Source organism: Lampris incognitus, chromosome 7, assembly GCF_029633865.1.
Source record: "Lampris incognitus isolate fLamInc1 chromosome 7, fLamInc1.hap2, whole genome shotgun sequence".
Lineage (NCBI taxonomy): Eukaryota > Metazoa > Chordata > Actinopteri > Lampriformes > Lampridae > Lampris > Lampris incognitus.
This window is the reverse complement of record NC_079217.1, coordinates 15,304,248-15,330,688: the sequence shown is the minus strand read 5'-3', so window position 1 is coordinate 15,330,688 and position 26,441 is coordinate 15,304,248. Positions and strand designations below refer to the sequence as shown.

At 43.9% G+C, this 26,441-nt stretch overlaps 1 protein-coding gene across 1 annotated transcript in view; it reads left to right on the top strand.

Annotated features, from left to right (window-relative positions):
* The window catches only part of robo1 (roundabout, axon guidance receptor, homolog 1 (Drosophila)), a 168,296-nt gene extending 157,729 nt beyond the window's left edge, over nt 1–10,567 (top strand). The window contains exons 21-29 of the mRNA XM_056284091.1: nt 672–1,061; nt 1,940–2,056; nt 3,279–3,423; nt 3,692–3,919; nt 4,860–5,356; nt 5,485–5,646; nt 9,292–9,561; nt 9,718–9,920; nt 10,450–10,567. Coding sequence (XP_056140066.1) covers nt 672–1,061; nt 1,940–2,056; nt 3,279–3,423; nt 3,692–3,919; nt 4,860–5,356; nt 5,485–5,646; nt 9,292–9,561; nt 9,718–9,920; nt 10,450–10,464 — 2,027 coding nt within the window. The 3' untranslated portion in view covers nt 10,465–10,567. The remainder of the gene's footprint in view (nt 1–671; nt 1,062–1,939; nt 2,057–3,278; nt 3,424–3,691; nt 3,920–4,859; nt 5,357–5,484; nt 5,647–9,291; nt 9,562–9,717; nt 9,921–10,449) is intronic.
* The last annotated feature ends 15,874 nt before the right edge of the window (nt 10,568–26,441 follow it).

Genomic DNA, 26,441 nt, shown 5'->3' with positions numbered 1-26,441 from the left:
CAATATTTTGGGGTATCCGGGTAGCATAGCAGTCTATTCCGTTGCCTACCAACACGGGGATTGCCGGTTCGAATCCCCGTGTTACCTCCAGCTTGGTCGGGCGTCCCTACAGGCACAATTGGCTGTGTCTGTGGGTGGGACGCCGAATGTGTCCTGGTCGCTGCACTAGCGCCTCCTCTGGTCGGTCGGGGCGCCTGTTCCTCCCACACGCTATGTCCCCCTGGTGAAACTCCTCACTGTCAGGTGAAAAGAAGCGGCTGGCGACTCCACATGTATCAGAGGAGGCACGTGGCAGTCTGCAGCCCTTCCCAGATCGGCAGAGGGGGTGGAGCAGCGACCGGGATGGCTCAGAGAGCAAGGTGATTGGCCAGGTACAATTGGGGAGAAAAAAAGGTGTGTGTGGGGGGGGGGGGTACCAAAAAAAAAAAGAAATAAAATGCAATATTTAGGCCAGAACAGAAAAGTTAAAATAGTGCTAAAAGCCTCAAATGAACATGTTAAGAGTTGCCAACTTTTGAAATAGTCCGCTCTTTGTTGCCACTTCATTGAGCAATGCATCTGATGAACTCTTATTGATTCAACCCATACACCCACACGGCACATTCCCACTAAGACAATCGCTGGTCGGCAACCAGGCGAGTCTCACTAAATACCCTCCCCATGTTCTCCAGCCGACTGCATCGCCAATTACAACAACCAGATGGAAAACAAGCAGACCAACCTGATGGTCCCAGAGTCCGGCGTCTATGGAGATGTAGACCTTTCCAACAAGATCAATGAGATGAAGACCTTCAACAGCCCCAACCTGAAGGACGGCCGCTTCGTGGGGCCAGGGGGCCAGCCTACACCCTACGCCACCACCCAGCTCATCCAGTCTGCCATCATGGGCAACAACATGAACACAGACAGAGGCACCGGGGGGAGTGGAGGAGGAGTAGGGGGTGGAGGGGAGATGAATGAGAAACATGGCTGGAAGCCTACCTCAGCCCAGCAGCAGAAACAGCAGGAAATGGGCTCCCAGCTCCAGTACAACATTATGGAGCAAAACAAGTTGAACAAGGGTGAGTTCAGGGGAACCTGACAGCCATGGCCACAGAGGTACACCTCAAAGCCCTCATCTTCCACTGCGATTTTCCTCTCCATTTCCCCTCCTCTCTCCCATATCTTTCAGCCTTGTTGTGGACGCCTTTACTGAAGAACATTCCTGTTTTCCTTGGTTCCATCTTTCCATCTTTCAGTTGCGTCAATATAGGCCTCATTAATCTCTCTTTCTGTCTGCTTTTGTCTGTGCGGGACTCATGTAACTACATTTCGCTCTCTGTTTCATCATATACTGTACATTCTCTGCCTGAACTACGTGGGGACCTTTGTCAGAATTTTAGCCCAGGAAATTTAGTTGTACCCCATCTTTGAGCTTTATCTGGACTGTACTTTAAGTGTGAGGGTTTATCTCTGGTGTCGGATATCTAAAGCAAAAATTCAGAGATTACTGGTGGATTTCACACTCTTTGAATAGATCTGTCCACTCTTTGTTATTCCCTGCTCAAAGGCGCCACATCTGCCGCGGCAGTTTCGAGTGTCCACATTTTTTGCGTGTGACCAAGATAAATGTAGAGACATTGCATGTCCTTTCATTTCTGCTCGCCCATAAATTACAAAGCATGATCTGCATGTTCCTTGCCTTGAAAAAAAATTCATTCCACATCTGTTTGGTGAAGGGTCAACTCCGAAGAGCGACTTCACATTGCAAATATGAAGTAGTTTTAAACTGTTAGTTAAACTTGTAGACACATACGGCAGATTTCTAAATTCTCTTCCCGCCTTCATCCCTCACTCCTTTGAGAAATACGCCCAAGTGTATCCTTTGCTTTAAACCTTTCTAGAGCTTTCTACCCAGGGTGATGCTAGTCATGCTAACAACTTGATTTCACCCCATCAGACCGCTACAGAGGAGGTGACAACCCAATGCCAGCCACAATCCCCTACAACCATGCCCATGACAGCCACACTGGGGGCTCCTACAACAGCTCCGACCGAGGCAGCAGCAGCACCTCCGGTAAGAGATGGTGGGTGGAGAGGGGGTGGGCATGGCCGGCTGAAGGACTACAGGGGGAAGAAGAGTGATTGGAGGTTACCAAACAGATATGCGTTTCAAAAAAAAAGAACATTTTTAATTTAATTTTGTGCTTTATTGTCAAGTTGCTTATTTGTGTTGTTCCTTTTCCTTCGCTTAATTACTAAATCGTTTCTCCGGTTTATTACTGCGGTGAACCACTTAACAGCATTCACTTCCCCAAGCTCGATTTCAGAATCTTGGCTTTTCTCAAAAGCAATAAATCACTTTGAGACACTAATAATGCGTGATGCTTTAAAATGGTAATTTGATTAATTCCCATACAAGTCGATCCTGAAGAGAAATTGAGAGGGAGATGCCTTCAGAAAGGGGGAAAATTGGTGAATTAAAAAAAAAAAGGAGAGAAAACCAACAAGGATGCATCTGAACAAAGGCCCGAGAGACATGCCAGGCATTTGTCTGTGCTTGTTTCTTCATAGTGACACTGTCATCCCGGAGACATTTAAAAGCACATAAGACAAAGTGTACTGTTTTGTATACCTCTTACAGCATTTATCTTTCTCTTGCGTGCAACCTCTTTCTGACTACCTTATTTGTCAGTTTGTCCTTGCTTGGTTTCCTCTCCATCCATTAATTGGAATCACTTTAATTCTGGCATGGAGAAGCTTAATTTCATCAGCGTCTCAGTGTCTTTCTGTGGACAAGGACAAATGAAAAAGCACTGCAGACGGCATGCAACACTGCCACCTTAATGCCAGGGATCCATTCTGATATTGCATGTGAGGTTCAAGTCATTAGAAAGGAGACTTTAATGCTCCCCGCACCTCACAGCTCATTGGCTTGTAATTCTAATGCTTTAGAATTAATTGGCCTCTTGTGCGTTTTCGCTTTCTTTTTCTCTGTTACCTTTACTTTTGGCATGGGTTTGTATTGTTGAAATAAAAGAAACCCCAAATATTTTGGATGGTTTCCTCGCCATTAAATACAGATTGAGAGGTATTTGTTAGTGTTTTCGGTGCCTGCAGAAAGACAGGGCTCCATTAGCCTCAGTGCTACCACTTGGGGAAAATGATCATTCATTTTAATGTGCCAACCTTTAGTCCTGTTAGATTATCTCAATCTATTTTGATTTCCTGGTTATTTACCTTGCCGTTTGTGTCTAGTAACTGAAGGTCTTTTTTTTTTTCTTTTTTTTTTTAAACAGGGAGTCAGGGTCAGAAGAAAGGAGTGCGCACCCCCAAACTACCCAAACAGAGTACAATGAACTGGGCCGACCTTCTGCCTCCTCCGCCTGCAAATCCACCCCCATGTCGGAACACAGAGGAGTACTCTCTATCAATGGATGAAAGGTGGGGACACATCCAAACAAGCTACAAATACACACACACACACACACTTTTTTCATACAAATTCTGACATGCATCTTGTTCCTTTCATTCACTGCAAATATTTTTCCTAAATTTCTCTATGTGTTAATGTCAGGTGCATGTCAGATCTTGACAGAAGGACATCATGAATATTTCATTCATGTTTTCCTGTTTTCATTGTACAATTGCACCGTTCATGCATCCAGAGAGTAACAGGAGGGTAATGGGGCTTGTTTCTCTGTGCTGACAGCTATGACCCAGACATGCAGTGCCCCGTGCCCCCCTCCCGCATGTACCTGCAGCCAGACGAACTGGAAGAGGAGGAGATGGAGAGGGGGCCCACTCCCCCTGTCCGAGGCGCGGCATCCTCCCCTGCTGCAGTCTCCTACAGTCACCAGTCCACAGCCACCCTCACCCCCTCACCACAAGAGGAAATGCAGCCCATGCTCCAGGAACCACCAGACAGCCACGACCGCAGGTGCAGGACACACTCCTGGTGTCCTATATGTTTGTTGAGATATTTGGACAGCCTGCTGTGCCATGTCAGGGAAAATACAGCACCTCTGTATCCCCCTCACATCGGGGCTCTCCCCAATAAATGAAATTGGTGATACTTTGCAATAAGACATACGTAATAAAGGGTTTATACGGGGTTACTTATTACTTTATCAATGGCTGATCAATTATAAATCAGTTATACTGCATTCATGAAAAGACTTTTTTGGGTTGCCAGGTCAGAAGCCTTATTTTATCAAGATGAGAGCGTCTCTGTCGGTGTTATCTCGGAAACCATGTGACAGGCAAGGACTGCCCATTCATGTTCTCAGCGAGTGGCGAAAAATTACATGACTTGAAAATGTTGTGCGATGGATACATACACAAAAGTCAATTTTCGCACAGTAGTGACAGCAACTGGAGTTACAGTGGTTGAGTTTAGGGTTAAGGTTAATAGTGGTGAGTGAGGCTGTAAGACAATGATTGTTATTTTTGTCTAATCATGTGGTTTCCAAGAGAATGTATATGGAAACTTTCCCCACCAGGGCTACCAACCTGGCAACCAAAAAAAAACCCATTATTAATGTGGTGTAACATCTAGTTACTGATTTATAACATATTAATAAATGATTACCATCTATTAATAAAATATCTAGTAACATTTTCTACACTTTATAATGTGTGCCTTATTGTAAAGTGCTACCATGATTAAAAATAAAATAAAATAAAAGTAAATAAGGGTTGAATCGCTCTAAACTTTATCCTTAATCTCCTTCCGCTATCTCATCTATATGAGCAAACCATCACAACAGAAGTATCACAGAGAAGCATTTTATCACATTACAAATATTTCAATGATTTAGAAGTGTTGTGACTGTGATACCAGGTATTCTGTATTCCACTTTTCTTTTTCTTTTTTGCAGACGCCATGCTGTGAGCCCCCCACCCTCCCAAAGGCCCATGTCTCCCTCACATATGTATGGCTACATCTCCAGCCCGCTGGCCCTAGACACAGATGGCATGGAGGAGGAAGAGGAGGAGATGTTAGAGGAAGAGGAGGGTGACGACACAGACGCAGAGGTGGCCAAGGTGCACCACCACCACACCCACCCTCACCAGCACCCCCATCATCCCCAGATGCACCCACGGAGGCTGCTACTGCGGGGCCTTGAGCAGACACCTGCATCCAGCATGGGTGACCTGGAGAGCTCCGTTACAGGCTCCATGATCAATGGCTGGGGCTCAGCCTCTGAGGAGGATAACGTCTCATCGGGGAGGTCCAGCGCCGTCAGCTCGTCAGACGGATCCTTCTTCACAGATGCTGACTTTGCCCAAGCCGTTGCCGCAGCTGCAGAATACACAGGGCTCAAAGTTGCCAAGTATCCCAACACGCCGGGACAGGAATTGGGTGGCGCCTCAGGTAATGTTGAATGTGTATAACTGCTAGACACGACCTGGTCAGTGACAATCTGCGCTGCGTAATCTCTGCTCAAAAATTTTGAGGGCTGAAAACATTTTAAGAAATGTGTTTCCTTATCTGTTTTTCAGCACGAAAATACCAAATGACACCATCAAGCCACCGTCCCAGCAGTCCCGTGTCTACAGACAGTAACATGAGCACAGCAGTTGTACAGAGAAGGCCTCCCAAGAAGCAGAAACAGCATCCTGTCGGCCAACCAGTGAGCCAGCGACGCGATGCATACAACGATGGTACAACACTTTTACAGTAACAGATGTTTAACAACAAAGACTGTTGGTGCTTTTCCACAGCAGGGTTGAACAATTCTGAGTACGGAAAGAAGCAATTCCTATGGCATTTCTACTTGTGCACAATTTGGTGCGGAATGGTTCTGAACTGTGCTTATTTCTGGATTAATGGGCTCATTTGATAACCGTGCTGAATGCAGCCCGATCACGCCGGTGGGAGGGGCTTAATGTAGTCGGTATCCAATGACTGGTTTTACATTCATGTCGCATCCAGCAATGCCAAATGCGATACGGTCAAAGATGCTCCCCAGGGAAAGACGCACCACTCGCTATCCATTTGAAGAGCAAAAAAAGTACAAAGTGGTACATCTTTCTCTAGGGACCCACCTTTGATACAGAGCGGATATCCTACAGCACCGTTATTAAACCCTGAACTGATCCTGCAGCATGCACTGAAATCACAGCAATCAGGCCTTTGTCTTTCTTGATCAGACAACAAAATAAAAATATCTGAATTCATATTATGGTCAGTGGAGGAGATGCATCACTTGCTTTAGTTGTTGTGGTGTTTCTGTGGGAATTTAAAGTCCTGATTTCAGCTCCAACACTAAGGAAAACACAAACAATAATCATGCACATGACTCCTTGCCGGCACAGTGGCCTCACTACAGCCTCAGTACAACAGTGGGGAAGGAATATATTGACAAAAAGACAGTTTTGCTTTCACTAATTTTCTAGTCAAACACTTCTATCCCTCACATATATATTCAGACCATCAGAAAACCAAATCTAAATATGAACTTAATCTAAACTTTGATGAAGTTTTTCCTAGTCAGGCAAGATGTTAGGCATATATAATTTGCTGTCCTCTGCCATCAACATCACTGTAAAACATTAAGTATTTTATGAATTCATCATCATGAGAGAGACTAGTAGTATTGCGTGCCAGTTTCTGTTCATGACTCTTCTTTTTGGCTGACCTTATGAGCTTGGAAAGGAATGGTGCACTATACAGTACTATGGTGCACTGTCTACAAATTACTTGGCATGTGTGTTTGCATGCTAAGCCAGAGGTTTATTAAACATCCCACATGTGTGTTTAAATTAGTGTAGATGTTGCCTCACTCCAAATCTGAGGTGGCGCTGAACAGAGCAGGCTTGCTTGCAGTGGGCTTAGGGCCAGGAGTATGATAGCTATGAGAAGGGTTGAAAGCGTCTCAGAAGGAGTTTGGCCCAACTGGGCTCTGCTGACACAAGGATATCGCGCCGCTCAAGCCGCTAATGAAACTGATCCAGGTGCTGTGACACATGTTGATAAGTGTCTTCCTCTATTCAGCAGGCGCTCAGCATAAACCAGCGAGGGTCTAAATAGAGGAACGTAAGCATGCAGACGCAAAGGGCTCAACCTTGTTAACTTAAAGAAAATGTGAACTTTTACCAACATCATACATTTTCATGTATACAAGTGAAAATGCAGTTTTTCTTTGGTTTTTTAAACCTTTGCAGTTTAGCCGTGTGTGTGTGTGTGTGTGTGTGTGTGTGTGTGTGTACACCCATCCTCTTGTGTATGTGCTATCCCCAAGCCCCCCCCCCCCCCCCCGCTTAGTGTCAGGTGTCCTTGTGTGTTGGAAGCACTTGACAGGGAGATTTAATATCCAGCTCACTGGGAGCCAGACCAGCTATATCACAGCAGAAAATTCATTCCCCCCCCACCCTGCCGCCAACACGCCTGTCCTCTACCCTCCTCCTCTTGCCATCATCCCTCCATCCCGATCCCCCCCCCCCCATCCGCCACTGCCCCTCCCTTTGAAGATATCTCTCCAGCCCTCTCCACTCTCTCATCCGGCCTCCTCCTCTCCTCTTCCACTCTCCTCTGTCTTTGTTTGCTGAGTGAGGGGGCAGACTGACAGCGCTGCAGCTCTGTCTGTCTATCGGTCCTCCTGCTGATTGCATTTGATCTGAATGGATTGTTTTTCATTTGGAGGTTATTGCCCCCATCCCTCCCTCCTGTGCCCCCACCCCAACTCCCCAGGCGCGCACGCACGCACGCATGCGTGCACACACACACACACTTGTCTGCGGTCCAGGGTTGAAAGAGTGAAGCTGAAGTGATGTGTGAAGCAAGGTGATTTAAAAGAATTTTAAAGGAAGATAGAAAAACCATATTAAACACAATAGCACCCACACACACAGTGTGTCATCTTATGTATTCATTGTCTTGTGCATTTCTATGATTGTATATCTGTCTCCCCTCCTCCCTTTAATCACTTCTCCAGCAATGCCTTAAACACACATAAATACTAGCAGTTAAGAATGAACTAAAAAGGCGGTGGGACAAGTGACCTGGCATGGAACCCCCCCCCCCATCTCTCCCTTACCCTCCTGTGACCTACTCATTTTGCTCCCGTTTGCTCAGTGGAAGTGCCCAGGTTATATTCCCGCAATATGATTTATATACAGCTCTAATGCCTTTGTCTACTTTCTCTATGGGATTAGCCCTGTCCTGTCTCTTCCGTTATGAATCCTTTAAGGAGAATCAGCCACAGCCACCCTCCCTGGTTAGCCATCAGCACCTTCACCGTACCCACTTGAGCTAGCCCAGAAATACTCTGCAGGCCTGAGCTCTGTCCTCACCTATATTTCCTCATAAATCTGACTGCTGCTGTTTTCCTTCCCTGTGGTGAACTACATCTTACAGACAGTGGCATTGATCGGACTCCGGCCGTGGCAGGGCTCAGGAGGCAGAGAAGATATTAAAAAAACTGCAGACGCCTCTCTGCTGTATGATATTGACTGGCCCATTTTGTATTCAGGTGGCGTGGAAGGAGGTGGAGGATAATCAGGAAAGTGTATTAAAATGCTCTGATTCAGCCAACAAGACACAGCGAAGCCATCACTCGCTCCCTTTAGCCCAGAGTGTGTAAAAAGTTAATAAAGCCTTTCATTCCACCCCAAAGCCTTAGTGTGGTGTCATAGGAATGTTGAAGATGTCTAAGGTGGACATTGGGATGCTAGGTGCGAGTGTTGCCGCTGCTGTGTTTATTAACTCTCTAATCCTGTGTGGATTATGGGTCTGGCCACCGACAAAGTCATCTTTTAACTCGGAAGCTGATTAGAAGATGAAAAGCCATCGATCCAGGGCGTTTCGCGAGCAGACAAGGCTTTCTCTGTGTGTTTTATTTAGGTGGCTGTTTGGAGTGTGAGCGCTCGGGCGGCTGCCTGGCCAGCCTCATATGAATAATGGCTCAAGGACAGGCAGCATTGATTCATTGACAGGGGAAGTGGAGCGGGTCAGAGAGCCAGCTGCTGACCGTCACGCTCCTCTCTTCCCTCTCTCTTCCTTCACCCTCCTTTGTCTTTCTTTCTTTCCATCTCTCAAATCTCATAAGTCTTCCCATAGGTTCCGCCTGTTTAATGTCATCCATTCTGTTTACTCTCTGTTCAGAATAGTTTCCGTCTGCTATGGCTGTGTGTATAGCGCCGCACCGAGGGTTGTGTACACTGCAGCTGTGTTTGTGTGTCACCTTGCAGGTGTGAGACAACTGAGTGACAGTTACTACATATTAAAGTTCCCAGCACCAGGCAATAAAACCACAGTGTTTGATCCTGGTGGCTAATGTTCTCTTACCTCCTGTGTTTATCCTTCAGATCTACCGCCTCCCCCTATTCCACCTCCAGCGGTGCTTAAGTCCCCGACACACCCCTCCAAGGCCGCCCTGGAGGGCCGGGGAGTGATGTCCCCGAAGGCGAGTGAGGGTAAGGACAAGAGAGGAGGGTCAGGAGGCTATCGGACCAGAGATGGCTCAGACACCAGAACCAGCTCATCTGAACGTAGGGAGGCTCAGGAGAGGCAGAAGACCGGAGGGAAGGGAAATAAACATGACGGCAGCACTGTCAACAAAGCACGCCAGCATCCAGGTACAATGAAAAAAAGCAATATAAAATAATTTCTGAATCCGGTTGTTGAACAATGCCATTGACTCCCATTATATTAGACTCTGGGCTTATTGCAAGCCTACAGTGATAACTACTGCAGATATGTAACATATACTGCGATTGTGTGGTGTCTCCAAGGTTCAGAGGACATTATGCCCTATAGCCGGCCACAATTCCCCACAGTCAACAATCCCCGAGACCCGAGCTCCTCCAGCTCCATGTCCTCCCGGGGTTCAGGGGGCCGGCGGAGAGGAGAGGGGGGCCCAGGAGGCCGCCGCAACCTTGCAGACACGGGCCACAACACTATAGGGGCCTTCCAACCAGGAGAAGAAGAGCTAGAGGTAATGGATAACATTCAAGTATCCCAGCTATCCCTCAAAACTATTGCAGATTTGGGCGTCCGGGTAGCGTAGCGGTCTATTCCGTTGCCTACCAACACGGGGATCGTCGGTTCGAATCCCCGTGTTACTTCCGGCTTGGTTGGGCATCCTTACAGACACAATTGGCCATGTCTGCAGGTGGGAAGCTGGATGTGGGTCCTGGTCGCTGCACTAGTGCCTCCTCTGGTCGGTCGGGGTACCTGTTTGGGGGGGGTCTGGGGGGAATAGCGTGATCCTCCCACACCCTACGTCCCCTTGGCGAAACTCCTCACTGTCAGGTGAAAAGAAGCCGCTGGCGACTCCACATGTATCAGAGGAAGCATGTGGTAGTCTGCAGCCCTCCCCGGATCAGCAGAGGGGGTGGAGCAGCAACCAGGATGGCTCGGAAGAGAGGAGTAATTGGCCATATACAATTTGGGGGGGGACTACTGCAGATAACTGAAGGTTATGAAGAGTGAGCACTAACTGGATTGTGTTTTTTTCTCCTCAGATGGTGGAAAGCTGAAGAGTGGACAGGAGCAACAGGAGGAACTATCCTGATTTTTTTTGTTTTGTTTTGTTTTTTAAATTTTCCAAGAGTGGAGCGCCATTTGATCTCTTACATTTTAAATATCTCAGTATTTCACCATCATTTTGGCTGACATTATACTGTACATGTGTTTCTTTACATCTGAAAAACAGACCAATTGCTTTTTTTCTAACTTATCATTTTCTATGTCCATTTTGAGAAAAAAATTTAAAAAAAAAGATAGAAAACGCGTCAGATGATAAAAGAACGGTGCATTCAAAGCAAGATAACGCAGTCGAAATATTTATGTTTTATTCCAATGCAATATGGAGTAGAAGCGTGCTCCAGACATTGACACGACCTGGCTTGCCTTGACGAGAACTCTGGAGAGCCCGTACAGTCTGACGTTACTGTAAGGAACTAGCTGCAAGCAGAGAGGGGTGGACTGTCTTGTAAATATACGTGTATACATGATGTCCTTTTTGTTTCACCCATTGTGGTACCTCAAATTTTGTCTTCCTTATTTTATTTTGCGAATTATGATTTTATTATGCCAGTAAATATAATTATTTTATCATTTCCATCCATGTTGTAAATTGCTATATTATTTAGTCGCCCCCAAAAAAGTGCCACTTTGGGATTTTTTTTCTCTTTTCTTTTTTTGTAATGCACTGTTATGTTTCGTGTTGTCGTCAATGTTTATTTGTTTTACTTTGGTTTTAAAAGCACAATCACTAAACTTTATTTTAAACCATTCTATCTATTAACCTTTTTGTCTTACCGGAGGAAAACAGGTATGACAAAAGAGTCTAGTTAATCCTGGTGATGATGATGATGGTGTAGGTAAAAGCTATAGGCTGCTTATGATGGCTGTATCTGAAAGGAGACTCCTTGCGTCATGATTGTCTTCCTCTCTGGTTCTGACGCTAGCTCAAATGATGGAACAAAAAAATGTTAATGTGAGTCATAGCTGCAATGTAAATATCTTTTCGCATTGACCATAAATCCAGCTATTGCACATTAATCCAACCGGTGACGTTGTCTACTAATGCACTTAAAGGAATGTTACGTACAGGAATAAGGAGTCACTTTGGGAATCTGGAGAGGTTGTAATTGGACAAGGAGAGTCTCTTTTCTTGGGAAGAGAGGGGTGACAGACCCCTGTTCTAAGGAGAAAGGGTGCTGTTGTTTATTCATAGGACATCTGCAAACATTGTTTCGTAAAGCAAAAAAAAGTAAAAATAAACAAAAAAAAAGATGAATAAAAAAGTTGAAACTACACATGTTTTTGTCCCGTCATGGTTATCCTAACTGAAGAGTCTGGGAAAAATATCACCATAAGGATCTACTTTCAGTTGCTCCCATTAGGGGTCACCACAGCGGACCATCCGTTTCCACCTCTTCCTGTCTTCTGCATCTCCCTCTGTCACATCCTTCCCTCACCACATCCATAAACCTCTGTGGCCTTCCTCTTTTCTGCTTCCCTGGCAGCTCCATATTCAGCATCCTTCTCCCAATATACCCAGCATCTCTCCTCCACACATGTCCAAGCCATCTCAATCTTGCCTTAGCCCCAAACTATCCAATTTGAGCTGTCCCTCTAATATACTCGTTCCTAATGCCGTCCTTCGTCACTCCCAGTGAAAATCTTAGCATCTGTCTCCTGCTCGTCTATGCTTGTTTTCTTGTCTCCTGCTTGTCTATCCTGTCTATGCATCACCATAAGGATCTCATATTGGTTAATTGAACACAAAATGGAGGTTGAACATCGTCACATAATAGCTGTATTTCATAAATAACACAAACAGTATTAATTTTTTGTGATTTATACACTAATCTCTTAACAGTGTGTGCAATATAACCGATAAGGGATCATAAAAACCTGTGAATATACGAGAAACTATTGAAAAAAGTAAAAGGGATGTTACTTTTACTGACACATTTATCACGGCTATAATGGAAAAGCGCTGCCATCATAATGCTCAATGTCACTACATCTATCGCATTTTAATTTGAAATCCATTCAAGCCACACTCGCCTGTAAGGCTACAATGCACCTCAAATCCCTGCACCCTGTCAACGGGTACGATCAATTTTCTTGCATCTGTGACTCAGTGGCTGAAAAGCTATTTCTGTTATATACGGTAGCTGTGCAAATATATTATACAATGCCAATTCCATTAGCGATCTCCATTATTCACAATATGAGCATTGCATGTCATTCGATAAAGGCTTGCAGAGCCACAGGAAGAAAAGCTAAAACCAATGGTAAAGGGATTATAGCCAATTTGACAGGCCTAGATTGTTGCCAATTAGGCGTAAGAATGTTTCAGCAAGGTTACATAAGACAGCGCATACAGTTCTCTCTCTCATCATTTACTAGCTGGACAGATAGCGGCTGATGTGGCAATACAAAATATCTTTAAAAGTGAAAGACGACTGTTGCCATAGAGAGACTCCAGACAGGTACGTGTCCTGATTGGAGACCGAAATACAATCGTTCCAGTTTATTACATCTAACCTGCCAACTGCTTGCTCTCACAGACGCAATAACCTGGCCTGTGGGAGCCTTTAATGTCACCCAATCTCTGTCTGGCTTATTCAAACACCAGTGAGGTGGAGAGAGAGAGAGAGAGAGAGAGAGAGATGGTTCCTCCCATCTCTACTCCCTTTTGTGCCTCATAGAATTGGAATGGAGGTCCTGTTTTCACAAGCTAATGACTAGCGCTGCCCACCGCACGTTGTGGAGTCTCGAGAGAGCGCTCTTGAGTCCTCCACTGGAATCCATCAGACGGATGAGAGATCCTACAGTAACTGTTATCCCCTGCCGACGGATTTATGGTGACAGTGGTGGATATTTGCCCATTTACAGATATTAATAGTACACACTGGACGGAGGTGATTTGGGATGAGAACATACATTTAAATTGTAATGGAAAAAAAAAATCAAAGCTGCAGACAGATTTTAATCCTCTATTCAAAACCATGACAAAGTCATCATGTTTAAGAAAAACACCACTGCTTAATATTGCTAATAAGCAGCATATCTAATTTGTGACTAATTTGGTTTGACATCTGACCTTTGTGGCATTTACAAAACTGCACTCGTGGAGGAAAGCACTGATAGTTTAAAAGGTAGTGGTGGGTTTTCCAGATTTTTCTGTGTATACAAACAGTAGGAGTGTCTTTTTCGAAGTGAATTACTTGAGCCTTCCTTCCTCTTTCTCAGTATATATGTGCTTTTGAAGCTGCCATCCTCCTTTCACTGCCCCCAGGTGTTCCTTAATAGGCACCTTTCTAAACAGGAACAAATTTGGAACAGGGGCAAGCATCCCCTTATGCCGCTATCCATCATTTTAATGACTAGAGGTGTGTCCAGGCCTCACAATGAGATGCAGGTGATTAAGGACATTAGATGAATAAACAGGCTGCCGGGGTTACTCACCCCATAATGATGCGACTATGCAGGATGCCCAGATGAGGGCAGGTGGGCTTTGGTTTTTTTTGGTACTTCCAGTTACTCTACCTGTCTGCTTTTGGAAGGACTCCATATGCAGACTTGGCCAGCAACAATTTGATGTGGAGTGTTGGGGTGAAGAAAGGTGAAAACTCAGTGTGCGTTTGTGTGTCTGTGAGAAGATACAATTTTATTTGAATGCGCCAGTGGATGCAGATGTTATTGCATACTTGTGTGTTTGCACATTTAATGGAAATGTTGAGCATGGCAGAGGCGAAACTACCATATATGGGTGGCATGGTGGCGCAGGGGTTAGCACTGTCGCCTCACAGCAAGAAGGTCCTGGGTTCGAACCCCAGGGTTGTCCAACCTTAGGGGTCCATCCCAGGTCATCCTCTGTGTGGAGTTTGCATGTTCTCCCCGTGTCTGCGGTGGGTTTTCTCTGGGTGCTCTGGTTTCCCCCACCATCAAAAAAGACATGCATGTTAGGGTTAATACTCCTGTCTGTGCCCTCAACCGGGGCATGGCAAGATGAACTGGAGTTGGTCCCCGGGTGCTGCACAGCAGCTGCCCATTACTGCTAGCTACACAGCTAGGATGGGTTATAAAGTATCTCGAAATCTTAAAAAATCAAAAAAATATGCAGGTAATGCAGCTGCACTGGGGCCTGCAACAATTTAGGGCATACACACACAGACCCCTCTTTATCTCGCCACTACCGTATGTTCAAAAATATGCAAAGTGTGCCCGTGCGTAATTATGGACATGTACACTTCTGCTTGGCAAAATCCACTCAGAAGAGTTAGCTAGCTGGCAAAGTGTCAAGACTTCACACAGTGCGCCTATGATGTTAATAGAACTCATTATTTATTTGACTAATAATAGAACTACACACTTGTGTATGCACAGACATGAATAATGTTGTGTATGTGTGGGTGCACCATCTTGCATTGCGGCCTGGTGCTGAACTCATTACGCTTGTGGATAAAAAAAAGTTTTTGTCAATGTATTACTCATATTTTTGTCATGTTTTGCTTTGCAATTTTCATCAAATTTGGCATAGTGTGTATGTGGTCATAAAGAGTGAAATATATTTGAATATTATTATATTATTATATTATCATACATCATGTACAAGTTTGGTGCCAAAGGATCCTTAAAATCTGAATGTTTAACAAAAGGTTTTATTTTACATGGTCATGCATCAGATATGCTTTATTGATAAAAAAAATGTGTCAGCTAATTGTTTAACACTGAAAATTATTGAACTAGATAAAAATGCAATTATTTCTGCAGAAATTTGCCTTTAGCACATCAGCCTTGTACTTGAGGTTTCAGAGCAAATTTTGTCAAGGTCAATGAGAGCGCCCTAAAACAAAAAGGTTGAGAAATTTTGTTCAAAGCAACCTTTTGGTCACAGTCTAGTTTTATTTCTGCACTGCTTATTTATTTTAATGTTAGTGGAGGTGACCATAAACCGTGTAGAATGGTCTTAGTTCTTAAATCTATTCCTACAGTAATGAAAACAAGAGTAAGTTAACATGCCTTAAGAGACGGTGCATGGAAAAGCATGGTATCATATATCAGATTTGCCTATCAGTTTGGGAAGTACTCGTTTTCAAGACATCAAGTGCATAGCAGCTTCAAATATGGAGGTAACTGTCGAGATGAAAATTTGGCACATAAGATATAAACATGTCCCTTGTGGAAAGAGACCTCACTAATTAGTTGTGTCCATTGTGCTTTCTCTCCATCCTCCCTTTTGGAAACGAAATACTATACCTCAGGATAAATCACATGTTCACGTGACGTATGAATTAAAGTGTCGTTCCAAAGACAGGATTGCTGGCATTTCTAATAACTGATACCTTGTCTCACCAAATTATTTCAGTTAGAAAATTAACCCATACTGTGAGTTAAAATTAATGTGAAGGAATCCTTTTAAGATTTCAAATAGTTCAGTTTTTGGCAGAAGTTGGCAACAAGTTTTGTTTTATAGCTATGTTGTCAACAACTGATGAATTGTGGGTAGCTTTCTTTTTTTTCCCCACCCTCTGCAAACTTGATCTGATACGTTTCGGAATTAAAACGCCTTCAAATTCATAAAACATTCATCTCGGTTCTTCCTTTTCGCCTTCATTTCCATTCAGACTTTCAAAAACTTTGAAAGCACTGTTGCTCTCCGCTTACTTCCCATCGGCGACAAACTAATTTCTTTTGTGCAAATTCATACAATCTCTCAGTTCTGATCGCACAAACCGCTTCATTAACCTCCTTTCCAACAAAACTAGGAGGCAAATGAGTGAACAGCTGTGTGTTGTCTGCTGTTCCTGTCAGCGAGGAACTCCCCATCACAGGTGCAGGCTGTTCAGACAATGCACCAGCACCTCTCCACAGCCATTCACACTGCAGCTGCAGGTCAAACACCACCCCTTCAGACAATCAATCAAAACTCATTTGGCTATAATGATCAACAGAACCAGCTCGTCAAAAATCAACATCACCACAAAGTTGTTGTTCTTGTTTTTTTAGTGCTTAGCTCTCTAGCCTGTTTCAATTTTTTTAATTTTTTTTTTAAAAGAAGCTGAGATGAGTTATTGTCAAATTTAGACTTCAGCGGCGAGCCTTCGGTTGGTGTGTAATGACAGAGGAAGTGTGGAGAGGAGCCAAAGCTGATCTTTTTTATTGTTTTAATAACTGGGAAGTGATCTCGGTGATTTGTACATCCATTTGTCACTTAGCCAGTCATTCTAACCGTCCTTATTTAGTGCCTACGGGGTCTACACAATTAACCCAGAGGAATATAGCATCCACATCTCATCCCCCAGAATCGTTCCTCGCTCAGCTCTTTCCCTGCATACCTCTCTGCATTTGTAGGCTGACATCACCCTCCGCAATGAGTCATGGACATACTTGCCATCAATAGGGTTATGATATTCACTAATAATACCATAAACCATCTCATTGATACATCATATGGGATCATTTCACCATGTTTACTACTCCAGTACCAACAAATCTGGCTAGCATTATGATAAGCAACAGATTTCTCACTTTAGGTACCTGATCTCAGCTCGATTACATAAACACTAGTGCTGCAACTAAGGTTGATAGTCGACTAGTCATGGATTATTGAAATTGATTAATCGACTAGTCAGATAATGAATCACACAAAACAATAGCTCTTACTTAGCCATCAGCTTTTAAATTTAGCTTGAGGTTGTTTTAGGCATGTGCTAACTAACAATAAAAGACAATAAAGATGACTACTTCATTCAAAAATACGTATTTTATTAAACTTTGTTGCTCCTTAGGCTACTACTGATACTACTACTACTTTCGGCTGCTCCTGTTACTGGTCACCACAGGAGATTCAATTTCTTCCTGTCCTCTGCATCTTCCTGTCTACAACTGATACAAAATATAAATAAAAAATTCAAGTTTTTGAATTGTCCATTTAAAACCAAGGAGAGGCAAATTGCTGATATAAAAAGAAAAAAAGTGTCAATTTTTTCTGTAAACCAAGGACAGGCAAAGTAGCAGCAGCAATAAAAATAAACAACAAAACAACAAACAAAAATAGTTTTCCCTCAATAAAAAGAAAATAAAAGTGCATTTTGTGCTCAACATTCCGTGGTCTACAGAATATGCTGCAAGTTGCAACTACATGAGGCTACATGTCAATCACAGTTTATTCGAACTGATAAAAGCCAGCATCTCCTCATGGTCTCGAGTGAGGCTTGCCCTCTTCTGAGAGCAGATATTCCCCGCTGCAGAGAAGATTCGCTCTGACAGGGTGGATGTTGCAGGAATGCACAAAAAAGATCTTGCCAGATTTGATAGTGTGGGCAAACACCCCTCATCTTCCTTTTTGGATATTGCTGGCTCTGAGAAGTACATTTGAACTTCATTTCTCACCATTTTGGATCTTCTGGTCCTCCTGGGTTTCCTCTTCCTCCTCACTCAGATTGTCTGTCAGATTGAAGGAGGTTATCCAGTGCTGATTTTTCCGCTGGAACATTGACCTTCTTCTGCTGTTGTTCTGAGTCACAGCCATGTATCCCTGTCTCCTCCTTTGCTTCTTTGATAGCAAGGACTTCAACTGTCCCTTGCACCCTTGTGCTATCTTCAGCTGCCATAAACTTCAGCTTTCGAAATCTTGAGTCAATAGCAGCTGCAAGAACAAGTGGCTTGTCTCCCTCTGCTGAGATGGTGTCCAGACTCCCCCATCTCTGTTATTTCTTTTCCTGCACTGGCCGGAAAGGCTTTTCCTGGGCTCGTCTCAAAACAGGTTTGCTGTATGGACCATTGCAGGCTTTTTACCAGCTGTGGAAGACATGAAGCGGTTGCATACTCCTGTCCACTAAGGTAAACTGTAGCACATTCAAAAGGATGCAAACCTTGCACCAGCTCTTCAAGCAGCACCCATTCATTGATCTGGCCTCAAGTCGAAATAGTGTTTGCCCCTTGGAGTTACCTCAGGATCGGATAGAGTCACAGTGACTGGCCAGCGCTGTTCCAGGAGTCTCTCTACTATGTAGTACATACTGTTCAATCTTGTACTGACATCCTGGATCAGCTTGTGCTGTGCTGTGTTCATTTGCTGCCATTTCGCCATTTCATCTTCAGTTTTGTATTGGCCAGCTCGCTTCTCCTTAAGTGTTCCACTAAGTTTCTCGAAGCACCTACAGCTCTGCTTATGCTGGGCTCTTTGAGGGCACTGATTAACTATGAGCTGGAGCGTGTGCCCAGTGCAGCAGACAGAGGTCCAACCGTGTTGTTCTTCCAGCATTCGCATTACCACCACCACATTGGACCCGTTGTCATCAACGACTGCTTTTATTTTGGTAGGCAAGATGTCAAATTTTTCTACCACCTCCTCCATCCATGTCATCATGTTTGCAGCAGTATGCCTCTCCTCCAGAGGCATGGTGGCAAGGTTCATAATCTTTATTTGCCAACCTTCAGTGATGAAATGGCAAGACACTCCAAGATATGCCTCCGTGGCATGGCTGGTCCACACATCAGAGCTGTTGACCTCTTTTATAATCTCCTTTACCTTTAAAGACATCAGAGGTGATTTTAGTTAATATTTTGAAGTGCAACGACCCACACAGTGTACACAGTAAACATTCAAAAAAATCAGTTTTAGATTTTTATTTACATTATTGTGGCCATTGTATGACAGAATCAAATTAAATTATTGATCTGCGATCTTAATATTATTTCTTCATGAATTCTGTCATTATATTAAATATATAATTGCTTATATCAAATATATAATTGCTGTTGTGTGTGTGTGTGTGTGTGTGTGTGTGTGTGTTTATTAAACGCTTACCTTCAGAAAGGCTGTCTCATATTTCCATTAAGTGGGTGAAATGGGTTCTGGATGGCAGGGCTTATTCAGGGTTGAACTGGCGAATCATCGAATCATTGGTTGAAACCCTTCACCATCAACCACGGAGAGTGGCCTCATCTCATTGACCATCATTATTTAGTATTGACTCGGTGAGGGCAGTCGCTTGCTGCATTGTACACGTCTGCTTCTTTTGCATAAAGCCATTCTTCGGAGTCACATAAATTTGATTAAAAAGACATTTGTCACGCAAAAGGGTAACATTACTCTTTTAGACTCTTAGAATCCTGCACGCAGTATAGACTGAGTTGTATTGGCTTTATGTTAAAAGCCAAGACAACTTCGTCTATACATAGACGAAGCTAGCTAACAAGCTAACTATCTTACCGAGGCATGTCCGCATCGTCCAGATGTCCAACATGCCTCCTCTTCACATGTTCGTGCATTACTGAGGTGCTCCCATGATAAGCAAGGTCCACCTTACAAATCTTGCAGGTCATCCAATTCTTTGCTAAGTTGAGGGTGAAATGCCCCCAGACTTTACTTGTTTTAGGACACGATGGTTTTGCATCAGCCGCCACCAATTTGCTGTTTTGTTTACCTGTCCTGTTGCTTCCGCTTCCGTTTCCGGTCGCTTTTGTGCATGTGCAACTCTCAGAGAGTTGGGAAGGAAGTAACATGCCTCACTCCTTAGCTACTTCCATCACCAGCTCCGGTGAAACGATGTTTAGTTCAGTTCCACAGCGTGAAATACATGCGCGATGACGTAACTGATGAATTGTTGACAATTAAATTTGTTGGCAACTAATTTTGTCATCGATTTCTGTCGACTACGTCGATTAATCGTTGCGCCCCTAACACACACACACACACACACACACACACACACACACACACACACACACACACACACACACTCAAAAAATATCCTCTCTTACACAAAACGACACATCGGCCCTCAAATTTGACATCAACCCATTTCCCCCCCCCCACATCTAAATGAACTCAAAAAAGTCCATTAGTCGAAGGCTTTCACATGCCAAGGTGTGAGGTATCCCCATAACGAATGAATAGAAATAACCCTTGAACCTGTGTGACTCTTCCTCGGGTGAGGAATGTTCAGTGTAAACACACAATAATGTGAACGCCATTGAATGTAACATGTTTTTATAAAAACATTTTGAAACGCGTGCAGCAAGACCTTGACATGAACAATCACAGGGGCTAAATGTAATGACGACATACAAAAGCCTGGCGGTGCTTGATGCTCAGCAAGGGCACATAATAGGGCTAAATTAGAGTGTTTTTTCAGTCAAATGGCCTGGGGCGGGGCGGGGATTTGAATGGCTGGTGTTTTGCAAGCATTGATGGATGGGAGGTATGGACATGGCTGAGTGGATGGCAGAGGTGTTACAAGTTGCAAGGTGGAGGGGAAGGGTGGTGGTGGATTTCAGTGGGTGTGGGCATCACTGGACCATTTTTGCCTCCATCCCACCCCCCACCCCCCGCCTCGCTCTTTTTCTTGACAAGCTGCTGACTGACTTAGTCGGGGAGATGAGACATGGATTCATCTTGCTTTGTGTGGCCTTGAGGCTGTTTTCTCTTCATGGAAGATGGCGGCTGTGCTTATGTTGCCATTTCAGTTGTTGTACCACACAGCTCTTTTTCTCTTCCATGACGGCGACCTACTTCAAAACAATAGCGACATAATTTTTTTCCCTTCGTTTATCCATTAATCAGTGTGTTTGTATGTTTTTCCGATTCAAGTAATGTGGATCAAATGGATAATTGCTAAAGAACTGGATAAAAATCAAATGGATAATTGCAATAGAACAAGTCCAGAACTTGTTCTATTGATTATTATTTTTCTACCCCTCAAAAAAGACTAATGAGCACCAAGAATTCCACTAGAAAGGTTAATACAATAATAAAATGTCAGGAGATTAATGATAATGTTTCTTTTCTGCCTATAGCCCAGGAGAAGAGGGTGACAAATGTCTTGCCCTTTTCACTCTGCAGTTCCCTATTTGAAAACTCTTTCTCCTTCTCTTCGACAATCTCTAGTGGTCCATCTCTCTCTCTCCCTCTCTCCTTCTCTTGCTCTTTCCCACCCGCACTCTCTCTCTCTCTCTCTCTCTCTCTCTCTCTCTCTCTGTGTTCCTCTTTGATTCTCCATTCCCTGTTTTTGTTCCTTTGTCTCATCCTTGTTCTCCTTCGGTGATCATGGTCTCCAGGGAATTATCTACGCTACTGTGCGCAAATGCTCTGGCTGTATGCAGCGACACAACACAGGAGATGTGCTTTGCTGCACCCTGTGTGAGGTTGTCAGTAAATGAATAGCATTGATCCATCTTCATTAGGAGGCTATGAGATTTCAACACGAGGAATATTCCTTCTGCGAAGAACAGAAATGCTTCCTTATGCACCGGACCATCAAACTGTACATGGTCATTCTCTAGAACCTCGGGAACATGGCCACTGAGCACATGATATTTTTGTGTTGCAAGAGATGCCTCCTTGTGTTTTGGTGTACACGGCTCAACTATTGACTAGTCTTATATTGAAGGTATATTTCTTTGGTCCAGATCTTAGGTTTACTCCTCTGTTGACACCTCCAATGTTCCTGCAGTACCACGGGCATGCTGTCCAAGTTTTAATCAACTCCGCATAATTGGAGTTATTCCCTGTCTTGCTGTATATTTCAATCCATCTGTATAATTACGTTGAATTAAAGTCTTTGTCAGAAGAAAACCGGGAGGGAGAGGGTTTCCACAGACCCTCCCCTGGCAATTCCCCCTCTCTGCACCACAGACAATTACACACCAGCTTGAGACAAAGAGGAAATTACCTCTTTTGTCATCTCATTTGTCACTGGTGGGGGCTCAACATGCACATAGCTATTCACCGTTACTGTGCGTCAACAATAACTAATGCGTTACTACAACCTGTGTGCTAGATACTCGCCCATATCCATCTCAGTATCACCAGAGTTATTTTTTTCACTTTGCAAAAAAAGTCTAATTCTTTGCGTTAGCTATTGTTGCGAGAGATATTTCTTGCCTTAGGTTTAGTTCCAGAAATGACAGTGGAAAATTGTAATCCTCTTCCTGGCTGTGGGAGCTTTCACCCAGCCATGCCTTGGTGCAGTAATTACATCAATGAGAAGAAAAGCTGTGGCTTGCAGGCAAGCACGGGTCATCATTACTCTGTGTGAAGCTACAAGCCCTAAGGTAGGCCATTACTGCAATGTGTCAATAGCTGGTCCGGCACTATGACTGAAGCCAAATGTCAGGGTCTCCAGAATCATGTGATCACTTCCTGCCTCTTGGTCAAATATTGAGACATTTACTGGGATGCCAATTAATCTTTCTTCAGTACTATGTGACCCTATGACATGATGAAGATTTCAGATTGTTAGAAGAAAATAACTGGACTGAAAATGTTGTTTGACCAACAGGATGAGTGGAGATGTCACCATTGGCATCTTTCCTGTTCTTTGCATAATTCCTGGACAGATTTCTACTGCACCAGCATGTTGCTGACTTTCATGTCATATGGATCTATCCTTGCTTTGTGTCCCTCTCATTTCCTCTTATCATCCATTCTGCAGCAGACAGCTGCTATATTTACCACTATATCACAGACATCTGCAGCATATGGCCAAATCACTTTAGCACCCCACACGGGGAGCAGTTTCCAATAACTTCCACCTCAATTCAGGATGTCCTGCATTAACCATGAAGCCACTGTGCCAAATCAAATACAAGGTTGCCCTCGCTATATCTGCCACATGACTGTCTCTTTTTAAAATGTGCTCTTCATTCTGAATTCAACCCAGTCAGTTTGCAACATAAAGCTTGCTTTGGTGTGATTTGCAAGGATAAACTTTATCATTGACAGCAAAGGGACTAAGAAACCATGTACTTTGTGATAATGATGATTGTAGTAATCACAGCAAAAGCCTTGTGATGTAATGGCTACAAAAATCCTTACATAGACCATGTCATGGCAATGGCCATGGCACGACCATGCGTCTACTATATCTCTTTCTCTGTCCTTAATTGGAAGTGATCCATCCTCTTCATCTTCATCTGTTGCCCTGTCTCTGTTATCCTCCTCATATCCTGGCTGAAGCATCAATTCCTGTCTTCTCCAGTTCTATCCTGCAGCAGCCTTCTCCCAGTCTCCAGCTTATTGGCTGCACATTTAACACTGACCTTCCCCTCACTCCATCTTCCCATTTTGACCTCTTGCCCCATCTTCCCCTTTTTTCATCTCGCCGTCAGCAGAATTCCCCCCAAACTTCCCAGCAATTGCCACTTTCCAACCAGTGCAATGTTTTTATGACAGGCAATTTAGACAGTGGCAGGATGCATCTATCTCCTGTGAGGCTGCAGAGTGGCCAGTTTGTCTCTCAGAGCTCCCCGTTTCACTCAGACTCTTATCAGGGCCCAAGGCTCTTCACATCTTCATCTGAGTGTTTGGCCCCTGCTGGCTCTGCTCCGGGGCCAGCTCTTTGAATTCAGTGGCATATAACATTGGAGACAGGCCACTGAATAACCACAAAAACTGGTCAAGGAACAATCAAGGATGCTTAAACGCAAACCAGTACGAGATCAATCTAAAGAAGTAAATCATTCAGACTAATTCCACGTACAGTAATATTAATCATTTGACTTTTCAATTTGACTTTTCAATCAATATTCTAATGGATCATTGGGGGAGAGGGAAAAATGTTCTTATAAAATCATCTGCAAAGTAGAGAGAGATAGGCTGCATGTAAACCTTTTGTGGTAAACCAAATTCCACGATAATTTTAACTCCGCTGTTTTACTAATGATCAATAAATTATTATGACCTACCTATTATGACCAGCTAAGCTATGTATTCACCTAGGTTATGTTATGGTGGCCCAGAAATGCAAAAAACAAAAATATTAAAAGAGAAAAAGTTGAAGAAACACAAAAACTTTAAGAAAATTAAAGAAATAAATAAATGTGAAGACGCAAAAAATATGAATTAAAAAACAAAAAAAATATAAAACACGAAACTTTCAGAAAACAAAACCATTGTGAAAACAAAAAAATAATAAGAAAACAGAAAAATGCTGAAGAAACAAAAACATCAAGACACCATAAAAATATTTAAAAATACTATTTTTTTCCAAAATGTTTTTGCATTTTTATTTTGTGTTTTCTTAATATTTTGCACTTCAGGGCTCTTTTTTTTTAAACATGGAAGTGTTCCAGGCAACAGGGTATGCTGCAGGCTAATTAAGCGATTGAGTTTTCTTTGTCAACTTAACACTTTTATTTGTACATTCTAAACATCCTGCCAGAACTTTTGATGCCAGTTTCAACATGGTTCCAAGATCATGGAAACTGAATTACGAACATAGTTGTGACCAATGCCTGAAGCGATAGAGATAGAGATCATATTTACATAACAATGGATTCACAGATTTTAACAATGGATATTCATACATTATCCTCGATAAGATTGTATGAAAAAATGCAAAACCATTGTGAAAATAAGAATACATTTTGCTATTCAAAATGTTTTTGTGTTTCCTAAATGTTTTCATGTACCAAAGTTTTGGTGTTTTTTCACTTAGGGCTCGTTTCCAGACAGTGCATGGCTGGCAGTGGTGCTAACACAGACGCAGTTGGCCGCGGGGGGGGGGGGGGGGGGGGGGGAGTTCTCTTGCTTGTGTGTGTTTGCTCATTTCTGGGCCTGCCGACATCACTTGTGCCGAAATGGGCGTGGCAGCACAGTAGAGGGAGTGTCAGTCAAAATCAGGTGGCGCAGTGCTAGTTTGTGTCAAATAAAACCAAATATTATGCCTGTGTCACCGTCTGGTCAGACCACATCCTAGCTCAGACCAGTGGCGGTTCTAGACCAATTTTACTGGGGGGGGGGGGGCAGGCTGGGGCCAGTTGTGTTGTCAGAGGGGCACATTCGACCCGAGACAACAAGCTTTCAAATTTTTTAATTCAGTACATAAAGTAACAAACCCAGCCACTGAGGATGCACAATCCAGTGCATCCTTAGTGCCGGTCCCAAGCCCGGACAAATGGGGAGGGTTGCGTCAGGAAGGGCATCCGGCGTAAAATCTTTGCCAAATCAAATATGCGGATCATAAATAAGACTTACATACCGGATCGGTCGAGGCCCGGGTTACCAACGACCGCCACCGGTACTGTTAACCAGCAGGGTGTCGGTGGAAACTATGCTACTGTTGGGCAAAGGAGAAGGAGAGGGGGAAAGCATGTCCAGAGGCAGCTAGAGAGGAGGAAGGGTAGGCATGTGGAGGTGAGAGTTGGAACTTTGAATGTTGGCACTATGACTGGTAAAGGGAGAGAGCTGGCTGACATGATGGAAAGAAGAAAGGTAGGCATACTGTGTGTGCAAGAGACCAGGTGGAAGGGGAGTAAGGCCAGGAGTATCGGAGGTGGCTTCAAACTCTTCTACCATGGTGTGAATGGGAGGAGAAATGGGGTAGGGGTAATTCTGAAGGAAGAGTATGTCAAGAGCGTGCTGGAGGTGAAGAGAGTGTCAGACAGAGTGATGAGTATGAAGCTGGAAATTGAAGGTTTATTGCTGAATGTTATCAGCACATATGCCCCGCAAGTTGGGTGTGAGATGGATGAAAAAGAAGAATTCTGGAGTGAGTTGGACGACATGGTGGAGAGGGTACCCAAGGAGGAGAGAGTGGTGATTGGAGCGGACTTCAATGGACATGTTGGTGAAGGGAGCAGAGGTGATGAGGAGGTGATGGGAAGGTATGGAGTCAAGAAGAGAAATGTGGAAGGACAGATGGTGGTCGATTTTGCGAAAAGGATGGAAATGGCTGTGGTGAATACATATTTCAAGAAGAGGGAGGAACACAGGGTGACGTACAAGAGTGGAGGAAAGTGCACACAGGTGGACTATATCTTATGTAGAAGGCGCCACCTAAAAGGGATTGGAGACTGCAAGGTGGTGACAGGGGAGAACGTAGCTAGGCAGCATCGGATGGTGGTCTGTAGGATGACTTTGGAGACCAAGAAGAGGAAGCGAGTGAAGACACAGCCGAAGATCAAATGGTGGAAGTTGAAGAAGGAAGACTGTTGTGTGGCGTTCAGGCAGGAGTTAAGACAGGCACTGGGTGGTAGTGAAGAG